This window comes from Glycine max, chromosome 7 (assembly GCF_000004515.6).
Source record: "Glycine max cultivar Williams 82 chromosome 7, Glycine_max_v4.0, whole genome shotgun sequence".
In the NCBI taxonomy this organism is placed as follows: domain Eukaryota; kingdom Viridiplantae; phylum Streptophyta; class Magnoliopsida; order Fabales; family Fabaceae; genus Glycine; species Glycine max.
The window spans coordinates 839,557-856,387 of record NC_038243.2 but is presented as its reverse complement, the minus strand read 5'-3'; the positions used below and the strand labels follow the sequence as shown (position 1 = coordinate 856,387).

The 16,831-nt window shown below is 32.4% G+C and overlaps 3 protein-coding genes across 5 annotated transcripts; 1 reads left to right on the top strand and 2 right to left on the bottom strand.

Moving 5' to 3' along the window:
- The first annotated feature begins 4,277 nt into the window (after nt 1-4,277).
- LOC100814216 (DNA replication complex GINS protein SLD5) lies at nt 4,278-7,517 on the top strand. The gene is made up of 6 exons (XM_014777626.3): nt 4,278-4,506; nt 4,577-4,699; nt 5,455-5,537; nt 5,707-5,816; nt 6,906-6,996; nt 7,080-7,517. Exons 1-6 carry the CDS (start codon nt 4,330-4,332, stop codon nt 7,138-7,140), a joined length of 645 nt encoding a protein of 214 aa, XP_014633112.1. The 5' UTR covers nt 4,278-4,329; the 3' UTR covers nt 7,141-7,517.
- A 763-nt stretch (nt 7,518-8,280) lies between these two features.
- LOC100810989 (RNA binding domain-containing protein) lies at nt 8,281-11,882 on the bottom strand. Its single transcript, NM_001255895.3, has 10 exons — nt 11,621-11,882; nt 11,448-11,510; nt 10,855-10,936; nt 10,498-10,572; nt 10,199-10,265; nt 10,004-10,043; nt 9,679-9,782; nt 9,446-9,515; nt 8,684-8,766; nt 8,281-8,581 (listed from the first exon to the last, which is right to left on the bottom strand). The coding sequence occupies exons 1-10, from the start codon at nt 11,801-11,803 to the stop codon at nt 8,551-8,553; spliced, it is 798 nt and encodes a 265-aa protein (NP_001242824.2). The 5' UTR covers nt 11,804-11,882; the 3' UTR covers nt 8,281-8,550.
- Nucleotides 11,883-14,115: 2,233 nt separating this feature from the next.
- Nucleotides 14,116-16,753, bottom strand: LOC100789765 (PRA1 family protein F2). Of its 3 annotated transcripts, XR_005892317.1 has the most exons (3): nt 15,750-16,753; nt 15,401-15,456; nt 14,116-14,435 (listed from the first exon to the last, which is right to left on the bottom strand). XR_005892317.1 is itself a non-coding variant. In XM_041017240.1 (2 exons), the coding sequence occupies exon 1, from the start codon at nt 16,303-16,305 to the stop codon at nt 15,769-15,771; it is 537 nt and encodes a 178-aa protein (XP_040873174.1). In that variant the 5' UTR covers nt 16,306-16,753; the 3' UTR covers nt 14,119-14,435; nt 15,750-15,768. The 3 variants fall into 3 exon arrangements, 2 of the variants coding, with proteins under 2 accessions (XP_040873174.1, XP_003529735.1); XM_041017240.1 differs by lacking the exon at nt 15,401-15,456 and having other exon boundaries at nt 14,119-14,435; XM_003529687.5 differs by lacking the exon at nt 14,116-14,435 and having other exon boundaries at nt 15,251-15,456.
- Between the last annotated feature and the right edge of the window lie 78 nt (nt 16,754-16,831).

Here is a 16,831-nt window from a genome sequence, read left to right as displayed (position 1 = left end):
TTATTTTATGTTCCAACTATTATGGTTTTGATCAATCTTCACGTAACATGTAATTCAGTTTTATTAGTTATTTTTCTGAGTAAACTAAAAAACTCAATTATGTTACGTAAAAATTGGTTGGGATAATACATAATAATTTTTCATCTCTTTGTTTCTCTCCTCTTGTTCCAATTCTTGTCTGTGCATGGACATGCATGCACTGAGAAGTGAACAAAACCTGAGCTGAGATTATCATCTGAACTAGCAATCGGGACAGTGAGAGCACCACATCTGTTAACTTTAAGAACTTGTGTTTTTTTTATTCAAATTTTTAAATTTGAGAAGCATGCAAAATGAAAACACCTTGGTTGGCTGATTATGACAATGTTATTTTTTTTTTCTTGAATTCTTGACTCTCGTAGCATGTAAAACAAAATTTATTGGTTGGCTGATGGTGACAGGACTATGATGTTCAGACATAATACAATCAAGAGACATGTCAAGTGTCTTGTTTCCCGGTTATGTATTGGCAAGTTATAAACAAAGAGACTCCACACCTTATCCCGAGGTCGACTCTGTCTGATTCTTGTCCATATATCTTACTTATTAATCAACATCGGCAAAAACAAAAAAACTTTGCAGAACCCACAGCTTGTGTTCTTCCAATATTGTTGTGTAAGTTTCAAAAAATTTCATGCATGCATTTTACAATTAGGGACCATCTAGAGATGACAGTTGGACCTTGAGCAGTCACAAAATATATTATTGGATTAATTAAGTTTTTAGTTTTTAAATATTTTTGAAATTTAATTTTTAGCTCCCAGAACAAAATTGATTAGTCATGATTCCTAGATTTTTTCTTATTAAGGTTTTTAGTTTCTGAATAGAATTTTGTCCAGTTAAAATCTTAAATTTTTAAAAATTTAATTTTTAATTCGTGAAATTCCATTAAATAAATATTGAATTTTAAAAGTTTTATTATCAAACTTTTATTTAAAAATTAAAAATTAAAAATTTAATTTTAAAAAATTTAAAGACTAAAAACTTAATTAATCTTATATTATTCTGAATGACAAGTTTGCTTAGTTGAAAATGATAGTCAAATTGTTAAAAAAAAAAAAAAAAAACAGCATATAGTCTTATATAATTAAGGGCGGCCATAAGGTCATGCTGTATTTAAAGGGCCTAGCGTGCAGTTAACAATTTTTTGACACATTGGGCCGCGTGATGGACAAAAGCAACATTTAACAATAAGAAATTGGTCGAACTAGTTAAGGGTTTCACAGTTGAACCCGGGTTATATGTGGAGAGTGTTAATGGATATGAGTCACTCATCAATCCAAATTAATTAAAATTGATCCGAACAATTTGGATTGAGTCATTTATATATTTGGATCAAAATTAAATCAAATCGACCAAAACTGTTTACGTACGAGTTGGATCACAGATTTAGATTTATAGATCCGTTAACCCATTAACCCGACTCATGAACATATAATTAAAATAGAAATTCTATTATATATATATATATATATATATATATATATATATATATATATATTTACTAATTAATAAGTGCACCAATTTGTCCAAGTAGTATTTTAAAACGATCAAACTGAGTATTGCTTCCACAAGGATTTTGTTTGTGCTCGAACTAGTGTGTATTCAATTTGTGTGCAATTAATGAATGAATTGGAGAAATGCTAAGTAAATCATTTTTGTTTGCAAATTAAACGATGATGTGATTTTAGACTAAAATTGAGTAAAGAAAATAAACACTGAGATTGATGACGAAAAGCAAATGCAGAAGTTGATTATGTTAGGGGCTCCCTTCTGGAACTTCTCTTAATGTAATTGGGTTAATTTTTCTCTATTTAATAATACTCTAGTTATCACCTACATCCGTGAAAGCACTCTAACCGTAATTCCTCACACGAGGGAGCCTAATACCCTTAGTTTCTTTCTTAATCCCTCAAGAACTAAACTAGTTGAACTGCATAATTAATAGAGATGTATAATTCGGCTAAACTACCTCACAATATTCCTAACAATGAAGCATTTTATATGCTATTCCAAGTTCTAAGGATTAACCACATTTCTCAATGCTTAAACCCTAACATAGCATATAAATGGATGATCAAACCAAGTACATGGAAATAAACATAAGAAGGAACAATGCAACAAGCAATAATATTAAATAGATAGTAAGAGTCGTTACATCAAGAGAGTATGGTGGAAAGCTCCCCAACAATGGGTTGTTTAGCCCTTCATGGTCATAAAGGGCTATAATGTACAAAAGGATGTAAAAGGTGAAGGAGTAAGGAATCAAGGTGAATCGGTGGAAGAGAATGGGCTCCCAATGATTGTCTTCTAACTCTAGCTCAAGCTTTAGGGCTTTTCTCTTGTTCTGAACCAACTCCTTTCTTCTTTTTGTTTTTCACTTAAAAACCCTTTCTGAGTTTGAGATTTCGCGGCTACACGTTGACCGTGAGTAAGTGGTTGGGCGCTAAGCGCGTCATGTGCGCTAAACGCCCCTTCGCCTAATTGCAGGTTCTCTATGCTCCTTCTTCGCGCTCAGCGGAAACCTTCCTGCTAAGCGAGCTTGGCGCACAGAGCGTGAACCATCAGACTTCAACTTCTCTCTCTATCTCTTGCTTGTATATCTGCAAAATGAAAACCATCAAAACAGTATGAATTAGCAGTTTAAGGCGCCTACTACACAAAAACTCAGAGGGTGTCGAAATTCCAATGATTCACACAAAAAGAAGCAATAAAAATGGAAGAATATTACTAATTCTTGTATGTTTTAATTACATAATCTACTTAGGCACGTCAGTTATCAATATATATTAAAAACTAAAAATATAATTTGACAATCAAGGGAATGTGTGGTAGTGCATTATTTCTTTTAGTGCTTTTAATGAAATATTAACAATTTAATATGTTGGGAGTTACGAAAACCGAAACACATCACACTAATAGAATTAGAAACACATTTACATTTTGAGACATTACATTTTAACACATTTCTTGTATGGTTAGAGATATATTGTCCCTTCATATATCTACTGTATCATCTGAGTCGGCATTTAGTACATGGGTAAAATTATAGTTTCATTTCATAATTCCTTGAGTCATGCTACTATTGAAGCTCTTATTTGTGTCCAAAATTGGCTTAGATCTGCTAAGCAAAATATTAATGACTTGCAAGTTAAAATAAATGTAACGAAAAAGATTGAATCATGTGTGTAATCTCTTATTTCATTTTTTTTATATTTGTATAAAATATCGATTAATTTTTGTGTTAACGAGATTGTGTTTAAATTTTTATAGTTGGTTGTTTGACTTTAAATACTATTAATATTGAAACTCCAAGTGTTACAACTACAAGTATTGGGTCATATTACTTTCAATTACATTGTTATTTGTTTCACCTTTTTTTCATTTTTTTGCCATGATTATAATATTAATGGATCATATTTTTGTTCATTTGTTTAAGTAAATTTGGTTGCAATAGAACTTGTTGCAAGAAATTAGTTTGTAGGAAATAATTATGATTCAAACTATTATAGTAAATCTTATTGAAGAATATTTTGTTTTAATTTATATTAGTCTAATTTAAAATATTATGTTGATGGTATTAAATGAATCAATTTTACTACTTTTAGACATTTGATAATATTGTGTTAATTGTATTAGATATTTAGATGAATTATGATATAAAATAGTAGTTATAAGAAAGAAAGAAAAACCAAATTCAAATGGATAATTCATTGACCCAAATCGATCAAATTTGATAGGATTAAATTTTAAAATCAACAAAATCTGGGCCACGAACACCCCTGTATATATGGGTTGATCTGGGTTGCATAACTAATCCGATAACTAACTTGAATTAATGGTTAAATAATTGCCTAAATTGTATTTTTGTTATCCATTTAACTCTTGATTTATTATTTTGGTTTCTTTGTTTTTTTTCTTGCAGATCTTAGTATTTCTATTCTAAAGAATTCACAAATTTAATTAATTTTTAATTTTACTTATGTTTTATTTTGTTTCAGTCAAACCTTTAGACTTAAAATATTCACTTAAACTACTATAAAAATAATTTAATTAATAAAAAAAAACAAAAAGACCAAAATTTTAAATTTTAAATTAAATTTAGCAAAATTATAACTAAATTAAATAAGTAATGGGAATTGTTGACTCATGATTGTTTTAAGTTTTGACATGCACACGCCTCAGCATACGCTCCCGCCACGTGAAGTCTCTCTTTTGGCCCTTTGGCGCCAATTTATTAATTGTTGGAAGCAAAATGAAAAGAGAAACATAATTGGGTGGTGGTTGTGAATGGCTTCAAACTCTGCGGCGGAAGGAGTATCAATGGGCGACGATTACGAAGCCTTGATTGCAACCACCGACGCGGAGCTTCTGAAGCGAGCATGGCGCAACGAGAAGGCAGCCCCCGAGATTCTCCGCTACGAATCTGATTTGGTTTCCCGCGTCAAGAAAGTCATTCAATTCCTGGTGCGTAACCGTTACTTCTCACACCTCAAACCCTAACTAACTAACCAACTTTAGATTTTTATTTGTGCAGGAAGAAACTGTGGAGGAGAAATCCAGTGGCGGTACTAATCCTCTTTCAGTGTCTCTGTATCAGATGGACTTGGATAGAACTCTCTTTCTGTTAAGATCTTATCTCAGGATCCGCATCCAGAAGGTACCCAACTTAGAAATTCCATTGTTATGTTTATGCCTGTTAAGTCTGAATTCCTTCTTTAGGTACGAAATTGCAATTGCGGTTTGCTTCTTGACATTGTTGGTAATTATGAACAAATGAGTACCGAGGTTTTTAAAAGCGGTTGGCAACCGTGATTTTGGCGGCAAGGTTAAGGTTTTTGAAAACCATGGTTTTTTACCGTAACATCAATGTTTTTTTAAGTGTTCGTGTGGCAATGCGACTGCAATTGTGTCTACATTTGTCCATGATTTCCCGTAACATCAAGAAAGGCAATGAAAACGTGTGACTGTGACGATCACTGCAGTTTAAAACCCTTGAAAACGACCGGCGTGGCCGCGGAGAGCCGAAATTCCTTGATGTTGCGACAGAAATTGTAGCTGCCAACCGATTTTTAAAACCTTGGGAAGGAATCAGGGGTAAAAGAATTGAACTAGTGAAATTTATTGTAGTCTTTTATTAACCTCAAGTATGAGCAATGGCCGTGTGAATCTTCGACTAGATGTAAATTGAATTTTCTCTGTGGACTCACTTTTGGCAGATATTTTCACCCTAATAATAGTTTTGCGGCTTTCATTTTACTACCTGTATAATAGGTTATAATAATTAAGGTATCTGGGTATGTATTAGTTGCTGAACTATTTGAAGACTAGCCACCGGCTGGGAATTGACTTGACTTATTGCTCTGTTCATTAGATTGCTTTTTGTTTAATTTTGTAGCTGTGTTTTTATTGTAGATTGAAAAGTTCGTGTTCCACATCCAAAAAACTGAAGAACTTTGGAACAGGCTATCTAAAGACGAGAAAGATTTTGCCAAAGCGTAAGGCTATCCTTTACATATATATATATATATATATATATATATATATATATATATATACATATATATATATTTTTTGATAATTTATTTTTCTGACTAGCAATGTGTTTTAAGTTGTAGCATTAAAGCACACTTGTTGTGGTTTTTGAATCTGATTTTCAGGTTGCAGGTGTGAAAATGACCTAAAGCAACATCTGGATGAGAGCGTTCTGTTGAAGTTGCCTAAAGATTATAAGTCTGTTCTGAGGCAATCTTCAATGAGTGAAGAGGATGACATGGGTAATTTATCATTCTCAGAAGTTAAAAGACAATTTAGGTTATGTTATTTCATTATTTCTTTTGGATCATTGTGTATCTGTCTGGGTAGTCAAATTTGCTTTGCCTGAAAATCACCAGTCTGTTATGAGATAAAGTTTGTTACCTTGTTAGCATTTCAGTAAGTAGCTTGAAATGATTTACATTTCTTGGATTGAAGAGTCCGACAGTCAATTAGGAAGTTTAGTCTTAGATGGTCTTTTAGGATTAGTTTCCATGATTCCTCATTGTCTCCTAGGATTAGTTTCCCTTATTTCAAACACATAAACTCACTGTAAGTTTTGTAAAATATCTCAGTTAATATGAATTAGTGTTTCATTCTTTTTTCTCTCTCTTCCTCCCTCTGTATCTATAACCCCATAATTTCAACTACTAAATTGATGACACTAAATAAGTGTGCAGTAACACTATATTATATACTGATGGCTATAATGATATTTTTTTTAATAGCCCAGTAAATACTTCACGATCTTATAACTGCCCTTGCTTTCACATTCTTATAACAAATACCAGAAGGCTGCTAACCTTGTTTATCTTTGGTAATAACATGGAAACCTACAAAGGTGAAAAGAGAAAGGACGAGAGATTTTTTTTTTGCACGCGTCAAATTATTATTCTCAGTTAAACTTTGATCACTTTGTTTGATTAGCTATCTTATTAACATTGAATGGTATTTCAGTATAGACAACTATTGTATATTTTTCTCTGATCACACGCACACATATATTACTATTATATCTTGCTACCTTGTGACTTGGAAGCCCCCAATTTCAAATCCACTTGGTTGGAGTCTGATACATATTGGGTTGCCCTTTAATTTTATATCCTTTTGTGCATCTCAGTTACTGTGGATTATTTTACGTGAAAAACCATGTTAGAGTTAGAGGAGCTTCCTCATTTTCGCCACTTGTGTTTTCTCTTTTGCTAACTGATGTCTTTCATTGCTTCATACTTTGTTTTTTAATATATTATATGTTATTTCCTTGAGACTATGATGTCCTCTGACCTAAATGAACCATCTGTTTTGACAATTATTTTGTTTGTATATTTCAGTCCCAGAACCACAACTAGACACATTTGTTTTGTGTAGAAGTAAAGAGTATCTCACGGGCATTCAGCTCGAAGATGGACCTGTTGATGACAGGCAAATTCTCTTGTACTTGGATGAATTAATTCTGCTCTGCCTTGAAAAAGGTTAAAAAAAAGTTTAATCGATTATTCTCGCAGGTCGAAGCTGTTTGAGATGGAGCCTGGTGTCCTCCACTTCATATGTTACAAATCAATATAGGCACTTGTAGAGAGTGGCAAAATTGATCTCCTCTGATAAGTTCACAATGATACCTGTGAAATCCCGGCTACCCTTTATTCCTAAGGGTTTTTTCCCCCCTACTTTTCAATTCTGAAGTATGGAGCTGATTTAAGATGTTGTCAAGTAAAACAATTCCGAACTTATAGAGGTGCAAAATTTTGACATGGTAGTGTCACTTGAAAAATCAACATGACATGATCTCATGTTCTAATGCGCGTTTCTCACTATTTCGTTAGTATTCCTTTGATCTCCTTCTAAATGTTCTAAAGCGCGTTTCTCATTCAACGTGGCAATTCTCATGGAGATTGCTCATTTGGTTCATATGGATATTGTTGGTATTAATTCTTGATTTATAACTTTCTCACTACCCTAAATGATTAATGCATCTCTCCTAATTCTTGTATACCATTTACCTTTACTCCTTTTTGGATCTTGTAATTTTTTGCATTTTTTTTTCATTTCATTGATAAAAATCATCTCTTATTTTACGAAAAATGTGATTTTTCTTTGTTAACAAAAACATATTAACTACGTGTATATTTTTTTTTTTCATTTTGCATGAAGCACATTTTTTTTTAAATGACAGTATTTAACAATATTTTTCTCAAAATATAACCAATGAGCGTGACAAAAAAAACTTTGAAGGATATATATTGCTGTGACAAGTACAAATGACCCAACTAGAGACTCACGGTAAGAGAATCACCGTTAAATAAGGTACACAACGCATGAAAAAAAGTATAAAAAATGACTTGAAAATAATAAGTAATTGAAAGAGGGAAAAAAGGTAAATGCTTGTAATATTTTATAGAAAAATATTTTATTAATGATCATAATTTCAAAACATGAATTATTAAATATGGCTCATTTAATTTTTTTAAAATGAAGACCCGTATAAATATTGAAGCAAATTACATTAACACCTACTGAGATTTTTTCGAATTATACAAAATATCCCTCTTTGTTAAATGTCACAAGAGAACTTATAAGTTAATAATTCTAAGTGTTAAAAAACTTTCCGTGTAAAGAGAAAATTTTAGTTTCCAATTAAAATGGGTTATCAAAGAAACAAGTGTAATTGTTTAAGAGCAAAAGACAACATAATCAAGCGTCTAAGTGTAATTTTCCCTTTAAAAACTTTATTATTAACTGATGTGGTTACCATTTACCATAAAAATATATGCCGAGAAGTTTTACTGCCGATAGGGACAAACATTTTGCAACCTTCTGAATATTTTTAATTCCTACACAATTCATGGTTCTAGCCTTCTAGGCATAACCAAAACAACATTTTGCAAAATTGGCCAAATTCCCAATCTTTCCTACATGTTGCGAATCCTCTGTATCGAACAACCAAATTATCCGGAAACTGTCTAGCTCCCGTTTCTCCTAACGCTTCCTCATTTTAGACCTTGCATATCTAAAGAGCACGGGTAAGAGGAAAAAAAAAGGAAGTTAGAAAGATGAAGTATCTAATCATTGCAGAATTAAAATTAATAGAACTCATCGGGTTAGAAGATACTCAATGTGCATGCCACCCCGATCTGATGATGGCAGCAAGCTTCCCTGAAGCTCCTCCACAACTTTAGCAGCTTGGTCAGTTTCCTTTCAAAAGAAGAAAGATTGATAAAATAATCAGTGTATGAGTAAAAAATCAGGACAAGGTTATTTGACAGATACGGTATGCTTGACCATACTTTGGTGGCAAGGCTATAGAAGAGACAATGACCTAAAAAAACCAAACAACCTTTTCTCATCCAATGGTATGCCTATGTCATGATGTTCTCATATTTCATATTTCTAAAAAGTCAATTGTTCAGGAAGCATGAGAAAATAACAGCATGGAACAGGGTTTGCCCAATTAGAATTTGTGTTCCCAGAGTGAAGTCCTCTTGATCAGATTTAGTTCTATTAGACATTCCTGGATGGCTCAGGATGTACAGCTCTAGTTTCTAGATGGTTTTCTTACCTCAAACAGACACACAAAATTATGTTTTCCAGAAACATGATTCAAAATTGATGACATGAACAATCAGTGGTCTAATGCTATACAGAAAAGGTAGAGTTTCTATACAAAGAACTCAGCAAATCATTCCAAAAAATAAAAAGTTGATGGAAGTAACCCTCATTATTACTAAACGTTTAATCTATCATTTCCTTCCCTCCCTTCCTCCACCCTTATTTTTCTCTCCCTTGAACATCCACACACAATATATGAATATTATAAATGCCAATTATTTTAACAAGATACCTCAAAATGCAAAAGAGGCACATGCTGACTTACCTCAAAATCAACAAATGCAACAGGCATTCCTCCTCTGGAACGCATTTTGACCATGTTGAATCCAGTATATCTGAAAAAATGGATTAAAGACATTAAGTTTTATGATCAAATCAAGTAGATGAAGAACATTGCAGGATCTATACATAACAAGAATTAGCATGTTCAGCAATGGTCCAATCTGAATAACAGAGGCCATTAGCAGATTCATCAACAAGAGAGAAGGATAAACTCACACAGAAAAAGCCTGCTTCAATTCATCTTCAGTGCAATTAGGACCAAGATTTGCGATAAAAAGAGTGGAACACAGTCCTCCAGCACTGCCCTTTCCATGTTGCTCCTGCAGCCAATTTGAAAGGATTGTAGTACAGAAGTACTTAATGGGAAAAGGAAGCGACACCTTTTCAAACTACACAGAATTTCATCTGCTTGTTGAAACACTGAAGGAAATGACATGAATTCTAGGTACTGCATTTAAAGCAGAAGAAAATATTGGATGGTTTCTACAAATGCAATAAGCTGAAGAGTTTCAACTTATTGCTGAGTTTCATTTGAACTTACCACAGATACAGCATTGTCAGAACCTACAGCCGTTTCATCACTGCATACAAGCAGAGAATATTATAGACTTAGTGAACCACTAGAAAATTCAAAGTACTGTTATAACTTTATCATTTTTTTTTGTGCGTGTGTGAACAATTTGCAAGATTTTGAACATTTGAGCTAAACAGTTATTAAAGTTATTGTATTCTCAACCTTGTCATGATTGCTATATCACCCTGGTTGTCACCACTGTCTGATGGTTCATCAGGGTCACTGTCACCTAAATGTGAAAGATGTGCAGGTGAGACACAGAAACAAGAGGGCCAAGAATATGAAACCTAAGTTCCCCGTGCTGCTCCCTTCCCATTTTTTTTTCTAATCTCATGCATCCCATTTAAATTGAAAGAAAAGGACAATTAGCTATGGATGCATACAATAAAATGGCAACAAGCTAGATCATAGTCATTTCAGAATACACACACTTAGCATTGAACTTAATAAAGTAATGTTACCATCATCACTTGATGATCCCTGAAGATCAGGCTCCCCTGTGGACCTTTTATCTATAACCACGTAGGCTTCACCACCTGTGCAGAATAAAAATCCAGTAATCATCCTAAAAAGGAAGTAAAGCCATAAAAGTAAAACAAACTGAATTCCTCTAGAGTTCATCAAAAGAAATACATAAAAGTTCACAAATTGGGGGGGGGGGGGGGATGGAAGAAAAGTTGCTTGAAGGAAAAACTGAATGTAATAAAAATGAGAAGATATCCATATGCTATGATCTGCCTTGTAACTTGATGATACTCTCATATTTTCCATCACTCCTTTTTTGGTCATATGATATAATATGCATATAATATATATACCTGGTTTACGCTTCCTCCTAGAGTTTGACCTGGCAAGTTCAATATGTAAAACAGATCCAGTTTGAGGATCAAATTTCACACCCTGATAATGATCAAAAATGAAAAAAGGAATTAGATAGAAGACCAATTTCTATAAACTGCAAACATCTTGTCAGTAAAATATGATCAACAATTTCTTTTGACACTCTATCATAAAGCCCACTAACTCTAGATTTTTTTTTTAGTATCTGCGCAAGGCCAGTGCAATTTTCACTTTCATTTGGATAAATTTCTCAATATACACTTTTAGGAGAAGAAAATAAGAAGATAAAACGACTTAAACTTCTCTCATGAGCTAAAATTAGCTCACGCGGAAGTTAAAATCAATTTTTGGAAAAGCTAAATGAGAGTTTGTAGAAATTAACTTATACGTAAGTTAATTTTATGTTAGGAGAAACTTAAATTCATTTTAGCTTCTTATTTTCTTCTCAAGTGCCTATTGAGAAGTGTGTGCAAACAGACCCTTAGTCCAAAATGATAATTCTAAGGAACAAAAATCAAAATCATAAAATTGAGTTATCAATGACTAAATTCCTAACTCTAACGGTACTCACATTCAAGGCGTGCAACGCTGCCATTGCCGATTGGTGGTTGAAAAACGTGGCGAACGCTACGACCTGAAAAGGAAAGCGAAATTTTATTCAATACATACAAAATTCACGAGCTTCAGTTTCAATGCATAATAGTAGGTAAGTAAAAAGGAACAATTCACGAGAAGGAATGGTACCTGGTTGGCGCGGCCGGTGTACTTGAGTTGGCAGGAGTCGAAGCCGGGGCGGCGGCGGAAGAGGTTGTGAATCTCACGCGCCTTCACGTCGTCTGGGAGACCGGAGACAAATAACGTGTTGATGTTGCTCCGCTCATCTTGTTGTTGGTAAAGGTAGTACGGATCCAACGGCGGATGAGCCATGGGCGCCGTCGTCTGCGACGGCGATGGTCGACGCCGGAGAAGGTCCGATGACGCTAGCTTTTCTTTTATACAAACGAAACGAAATTCTTGTGTATCAGTGTCGTTTATTTACGAACCAGAGGAGTGTTACTGTTAATAATTAAATTAAATTTTAGTATATACTCATAAAATTATGAGCGATGTTAATTAAATGAAGAATTATATTTATTTAATTTTGTATCATAAATTTTATTTTATAATAATAAGTGTATTTAAAAAAATATAGGTTAAAATATATTTTTTTCTTCATAAAAAAATATTCAAAATTTATTCCTATAAAAATTTCAGAGGTGCATTGTTTGTATGTAAAAAACCATCAAAATTATATCAATTATATACATAACGAATGAAAAAATAAATTCACATTTACATCGATTTTGCATCAACATCCGAATAAAAAAAGATATATTTTAATTTTATAAGTATGAAAAATATTTTAAAAATTTTATATAATAAATTTTAAATATTTTCATATCTATGAGAACGAAAAATATTTTAATTAAAAATATATTAAATAGTTATTGAGAAATAGTATAGTGAAAAAAAAATTAAGTGAGAAGTACATTATCCAATACAAATGTCTTGATGACTAATTTATGTAATCAATTTTAATAGAATATTTGTTTTTAATTATATTTTTTATCTATAAAATTTAATATCTCACTTAAAACATTCAAATTCAATATTGATATTACAAATACAATGTGAGAAAAATAGTGTAAAAATAAGACTAATCAAATATAAATAAAATCTTCAGCTAAAAACTTACCAAAATTACAATTATTATAAAAAGTCAATAATATTACTCATATTTTTATATAATATAAATTATACGCTGCTACATCAATATACTATGGGTCACATTAACCTATTTGCTTACGTGTTAATGCTCGAAGATTATTATTAAATCTCTCCTCTACTAATTGTTCTATGAAAATTAATCCCTCCCAAGTTTGGCATTTTTTCTCCCTCTCCTTGATGCTCTAAATTGTTGTAATTTTCATCACTTTTCACACAAGTTTTATAGATTTTGTGAGATTGTCTTCTTAAGTTTTAGATTTGAATACCCTGAAAGATGTTATTTAAGAGTTATTTCCACCTAAACAATTTTTATTTTTTGTTTAATTTTGTCAGGTGACGAGCTGATGATGATATAACAATCAAATCTAAAAAGTGATAAGCTTGACAAAGAGAACTAAAACAATGAAGAAAAAATGGTCAAAACTGCAATAGATTCCCAATTCACGTAATGATAGACAAAATTACAATTGTGATTAATTAAGATAAAAACTCAAGTTACAATTTACTGTGCATAATTTACTGATAGCTATATATAGATTGGTTTATCACCATTTACAAGTAATTTAGTTTAGTTTAGGCTCTTCATTTGATATGTCTCAACAACGTGTCTCCATTTTATAAAATTTAACTTATATACTTAGGGATGCTTTCTCTAATTTTGCACTATCTCACTAAAAAATAGTATTAACTTCGAATATTTAATTTCATGTCTAATTTCAAGAAGTGAAGGCGCTCCAATTTTTATATGGCATCTTTTAATAAAATGGATCTCCTACGTAACCAATAACATATTTAAAAACTTGTTAAGGATGGAAGAATCATGTTTGGGGGAGTAACTTCCAAAACTCATCTCAAAGGTAGAATCAAGCGTGCAATAATAGTTATTCCAGCGTTAATTTGACATGATTTTGCATTAAACTTGGATTCCAGATGAGAAATCAAACGCACACTTAAAGTTGTTTCAAATTAAACCAATTCTTTAAAATGAAATTAAATATGTAATTATTTACATAAGATATGGTAATTGATATTTCAATGTGATGTTAATTGATCATAGTTCCTGTTATGATGTGTATATCTATTTAGCTGGAGTGACCCGTCCTTTTGATTAACTCGTAACTCTTTAAACTTACGGAGAATAAGAAAATACTATAAGGAATGAGTTTTCAAATTAATCTTTTTCTGCTTTCTAATTTTTTTTTACAAGCAACAGATTAGATGTTTTCTCTAATCTTCTATTTCTTTTCCTAGCCAGAACACGTGGGGTGCAACCATTGTTTAATTTAAAATTAAATAGGCATAAAATGACACTTTATATCATATGCTCAATCAATTAAATTAAACTCCTTTAATAAATGTATGTTTCATATGTGAATTAAATAAAAAAAGATATGGTAAAATACCTTGAAAAATGAAATATGAATTTCTTGTTCCACCAATTGTGTATATATCCACAAGCTAAGAATAATATATCTCTCACCCCAAAAAGAAATAACAAGTGTTTATTTTATGATTCTTGAATGCAAGCAAGGTTAAAACATAATTATTTGGAAATAAAAGCTACATATTGTAATTCTAATCATCATCGGTTTTCTCCTAATCATGCATGCCAACTTAATTAAGGGTCGATCTCAATTTTCTTGATGATAATCTGGTTATTGATCTCCTCAAAATATATTGTAAAACACTAAAACCCCGATTGTATGGCTTGAAAAGTACTCCACCGAAGTCCTCAACAATTCGATCACCAAGCCTCGTGTTACTGAATATTGAATTCATCACTTCTCACGTTCTGCAGTAAAAATAAAATCTCATGTTCTATCAAATGAAGTGCCCAAAGCCACCTACCTTTCAGCACTATATATGTGGAATATTGTTAGTTTGTTACGAATAAGGCTTTTTTAGTGAGCTTGTTTGCATCCTTCGAGTAAAAGGAAACAAAATATAAAATTATATTTTTTACTCATGATAAATTAAAGTAGAAATTTTTTCTCTCATTTTATTTCCATTCAATTTAAAATTATACTATGAACAATTTATTAACAAATTAAAAACTTCTTACAATACAAAAATTTAAATTTATTCTGATCTAATTGTATTATTCATGATATTTTTTATTTATTCATAATACATTTTAAAAAATTAACATTACAAAAATTTAAATATATTTTTATTTAAATTATTTAAACAATTTTTTCATTTCATTTTAAATAAAAAATATGTTTTTAATCCGTATACTTTTCGGCAAACTTGATTATAGTATCTATTTTTAAATTGATTAACTTAGTTCTCTAATTTTTTTAAAAATATGTGAATTTAACCTCTCTTCATATTTAAACTTAACATTTAATGGATGTTTTCTAGGACAACAAAGTTGGAGAAAGAACAAAGTTCACATATTTTCAAAAGTTTGAGAACAAAATTTATCAAATTAAAAGGATAGGGATCAAAATCAAGTTTGACAAAAAAAATATAGAAATAAAAAAACACATTTTTATCTATTATAAATTATAAAAAGTAAATAATTAACAAAGTTAAAGAAATTAAAATTTAAAAAATACAAATTTACAAAAACTAAAAATAAACAAAAAATACTTATAGGAATCAAAATAAAACAAAAGCGTACACTAAAATAAAAAAAAATATACTTAAGTCTTTATCTATTCATTATAATTGTATAAATAAAAGCATAATTTTCTTTAAAGCTTATTTTAATAAATTAAAATTATAATGCATGTTAAGTTGGATTAAACACACCATTTAAAGTCTTGTCTTGTAGCGTGCTATTGAAGAGATTCAAGACCCAATAACCCCTGCCACATAATCACATGTCAGATTTTCCCTCCCAAACCAAAGCTAACGACTTTACATTAGATGCTGTTACACAACACAAGTTAGAACTAAATACGAAAACAGGGCAAAAAATAAAAATGATGTAACTACAATACTACCAAATAGATCCATGATCCATCAAAGTGACATGATGCTCACCTTCCAAAAAAAAAAATATAACAATAAACGGTAAAAACGAACCAAATCTAACCATATTTTTTAGTTTCCCGAATTCACAAAAAAATTAAAAAACAAAGAACAAATAAGTTATTACATTTTAGAAGAAGAATCACTTAAGCAGCACTAGCAACTTCTTCCTCTTCTCCCAAGAACAAATCCTCCGTCCTCCTGAACGCTGCGTGCGCCACCACCGCCACCACCCCGACCGCCACCGCCACGAGAATGTTCACGGTGGCGTCGGTGAGAAGCAGCAGCGCCACCGTGAGCAGCGCCATGACGAGCAGCACGAGGCGGTCGTCCACGAGGTGGCCCAGCACCACAAGCGGCTCGTCGCGGAGGAAGTAGAGGAACAGCCACGCCGCCATGAGGACGAGGAACACGATCAGGGAGATCGGGTGCCACAAGAGGCTCAGAAACAGAATCAGCAGCGTCACCATTGCGTAGTTCATGCGGAAATACGACACGTTGATCCGAATCCGCGATAGTGCCTCCGGCACGCCGCCGCCAGGGACCTTCAGCGATCGGAAGTTGAACATCGCCTTCCACGGCCGCCGCGTCCCCAGCCCGGCCTTGATCCGCTGCTTCGCGCGTGAGATGTACTCCAGGTTCGGAGGCGGCGAGGTTGGGATCGTGCCATAGGTTGTTGTCATGCTTGAGAAGAGAAAAGAAGTGCGATTATGTGAGTGACACTATGAAATGCTATTGGTATATTATAGGGGGAGTTGGGACCTACTCATTTTTTTTCGAATTGAATTAGATTATTTTAAGTGGAATCAATTGACCTATGACTTAATTTGTTTATGTTTTTTTTCATATTTTTTGGGTGAATTATTATGGGGTTGTAATGTATGATTGGGTGTATAATTTGATGTGAGTTGGGGGTTGATGTTAATTTGCGTTTGGTTTGAGCTCCTGGACTTACATTTCCTTCTGGGTGAGTCCAAGTTTATGATTGACAAGAGGGATGGAGGATGGTATAGTTTCCAAATGAGTGAAGACATTCGTGGCGGGTTTTTTTTGTCAAATTTGGAACGAGGTTGGTGTTGCTTTCTTCCTTGGTTGTAGTGTTTAACCTATTTCCGAATGTGAGGTGAGAAATCTAATCTTGTTCAATAGTTACTCTAAGGAGTGGGATATTTATAATTTTATTTAACTAAATTAACAGAGTGTTTTATT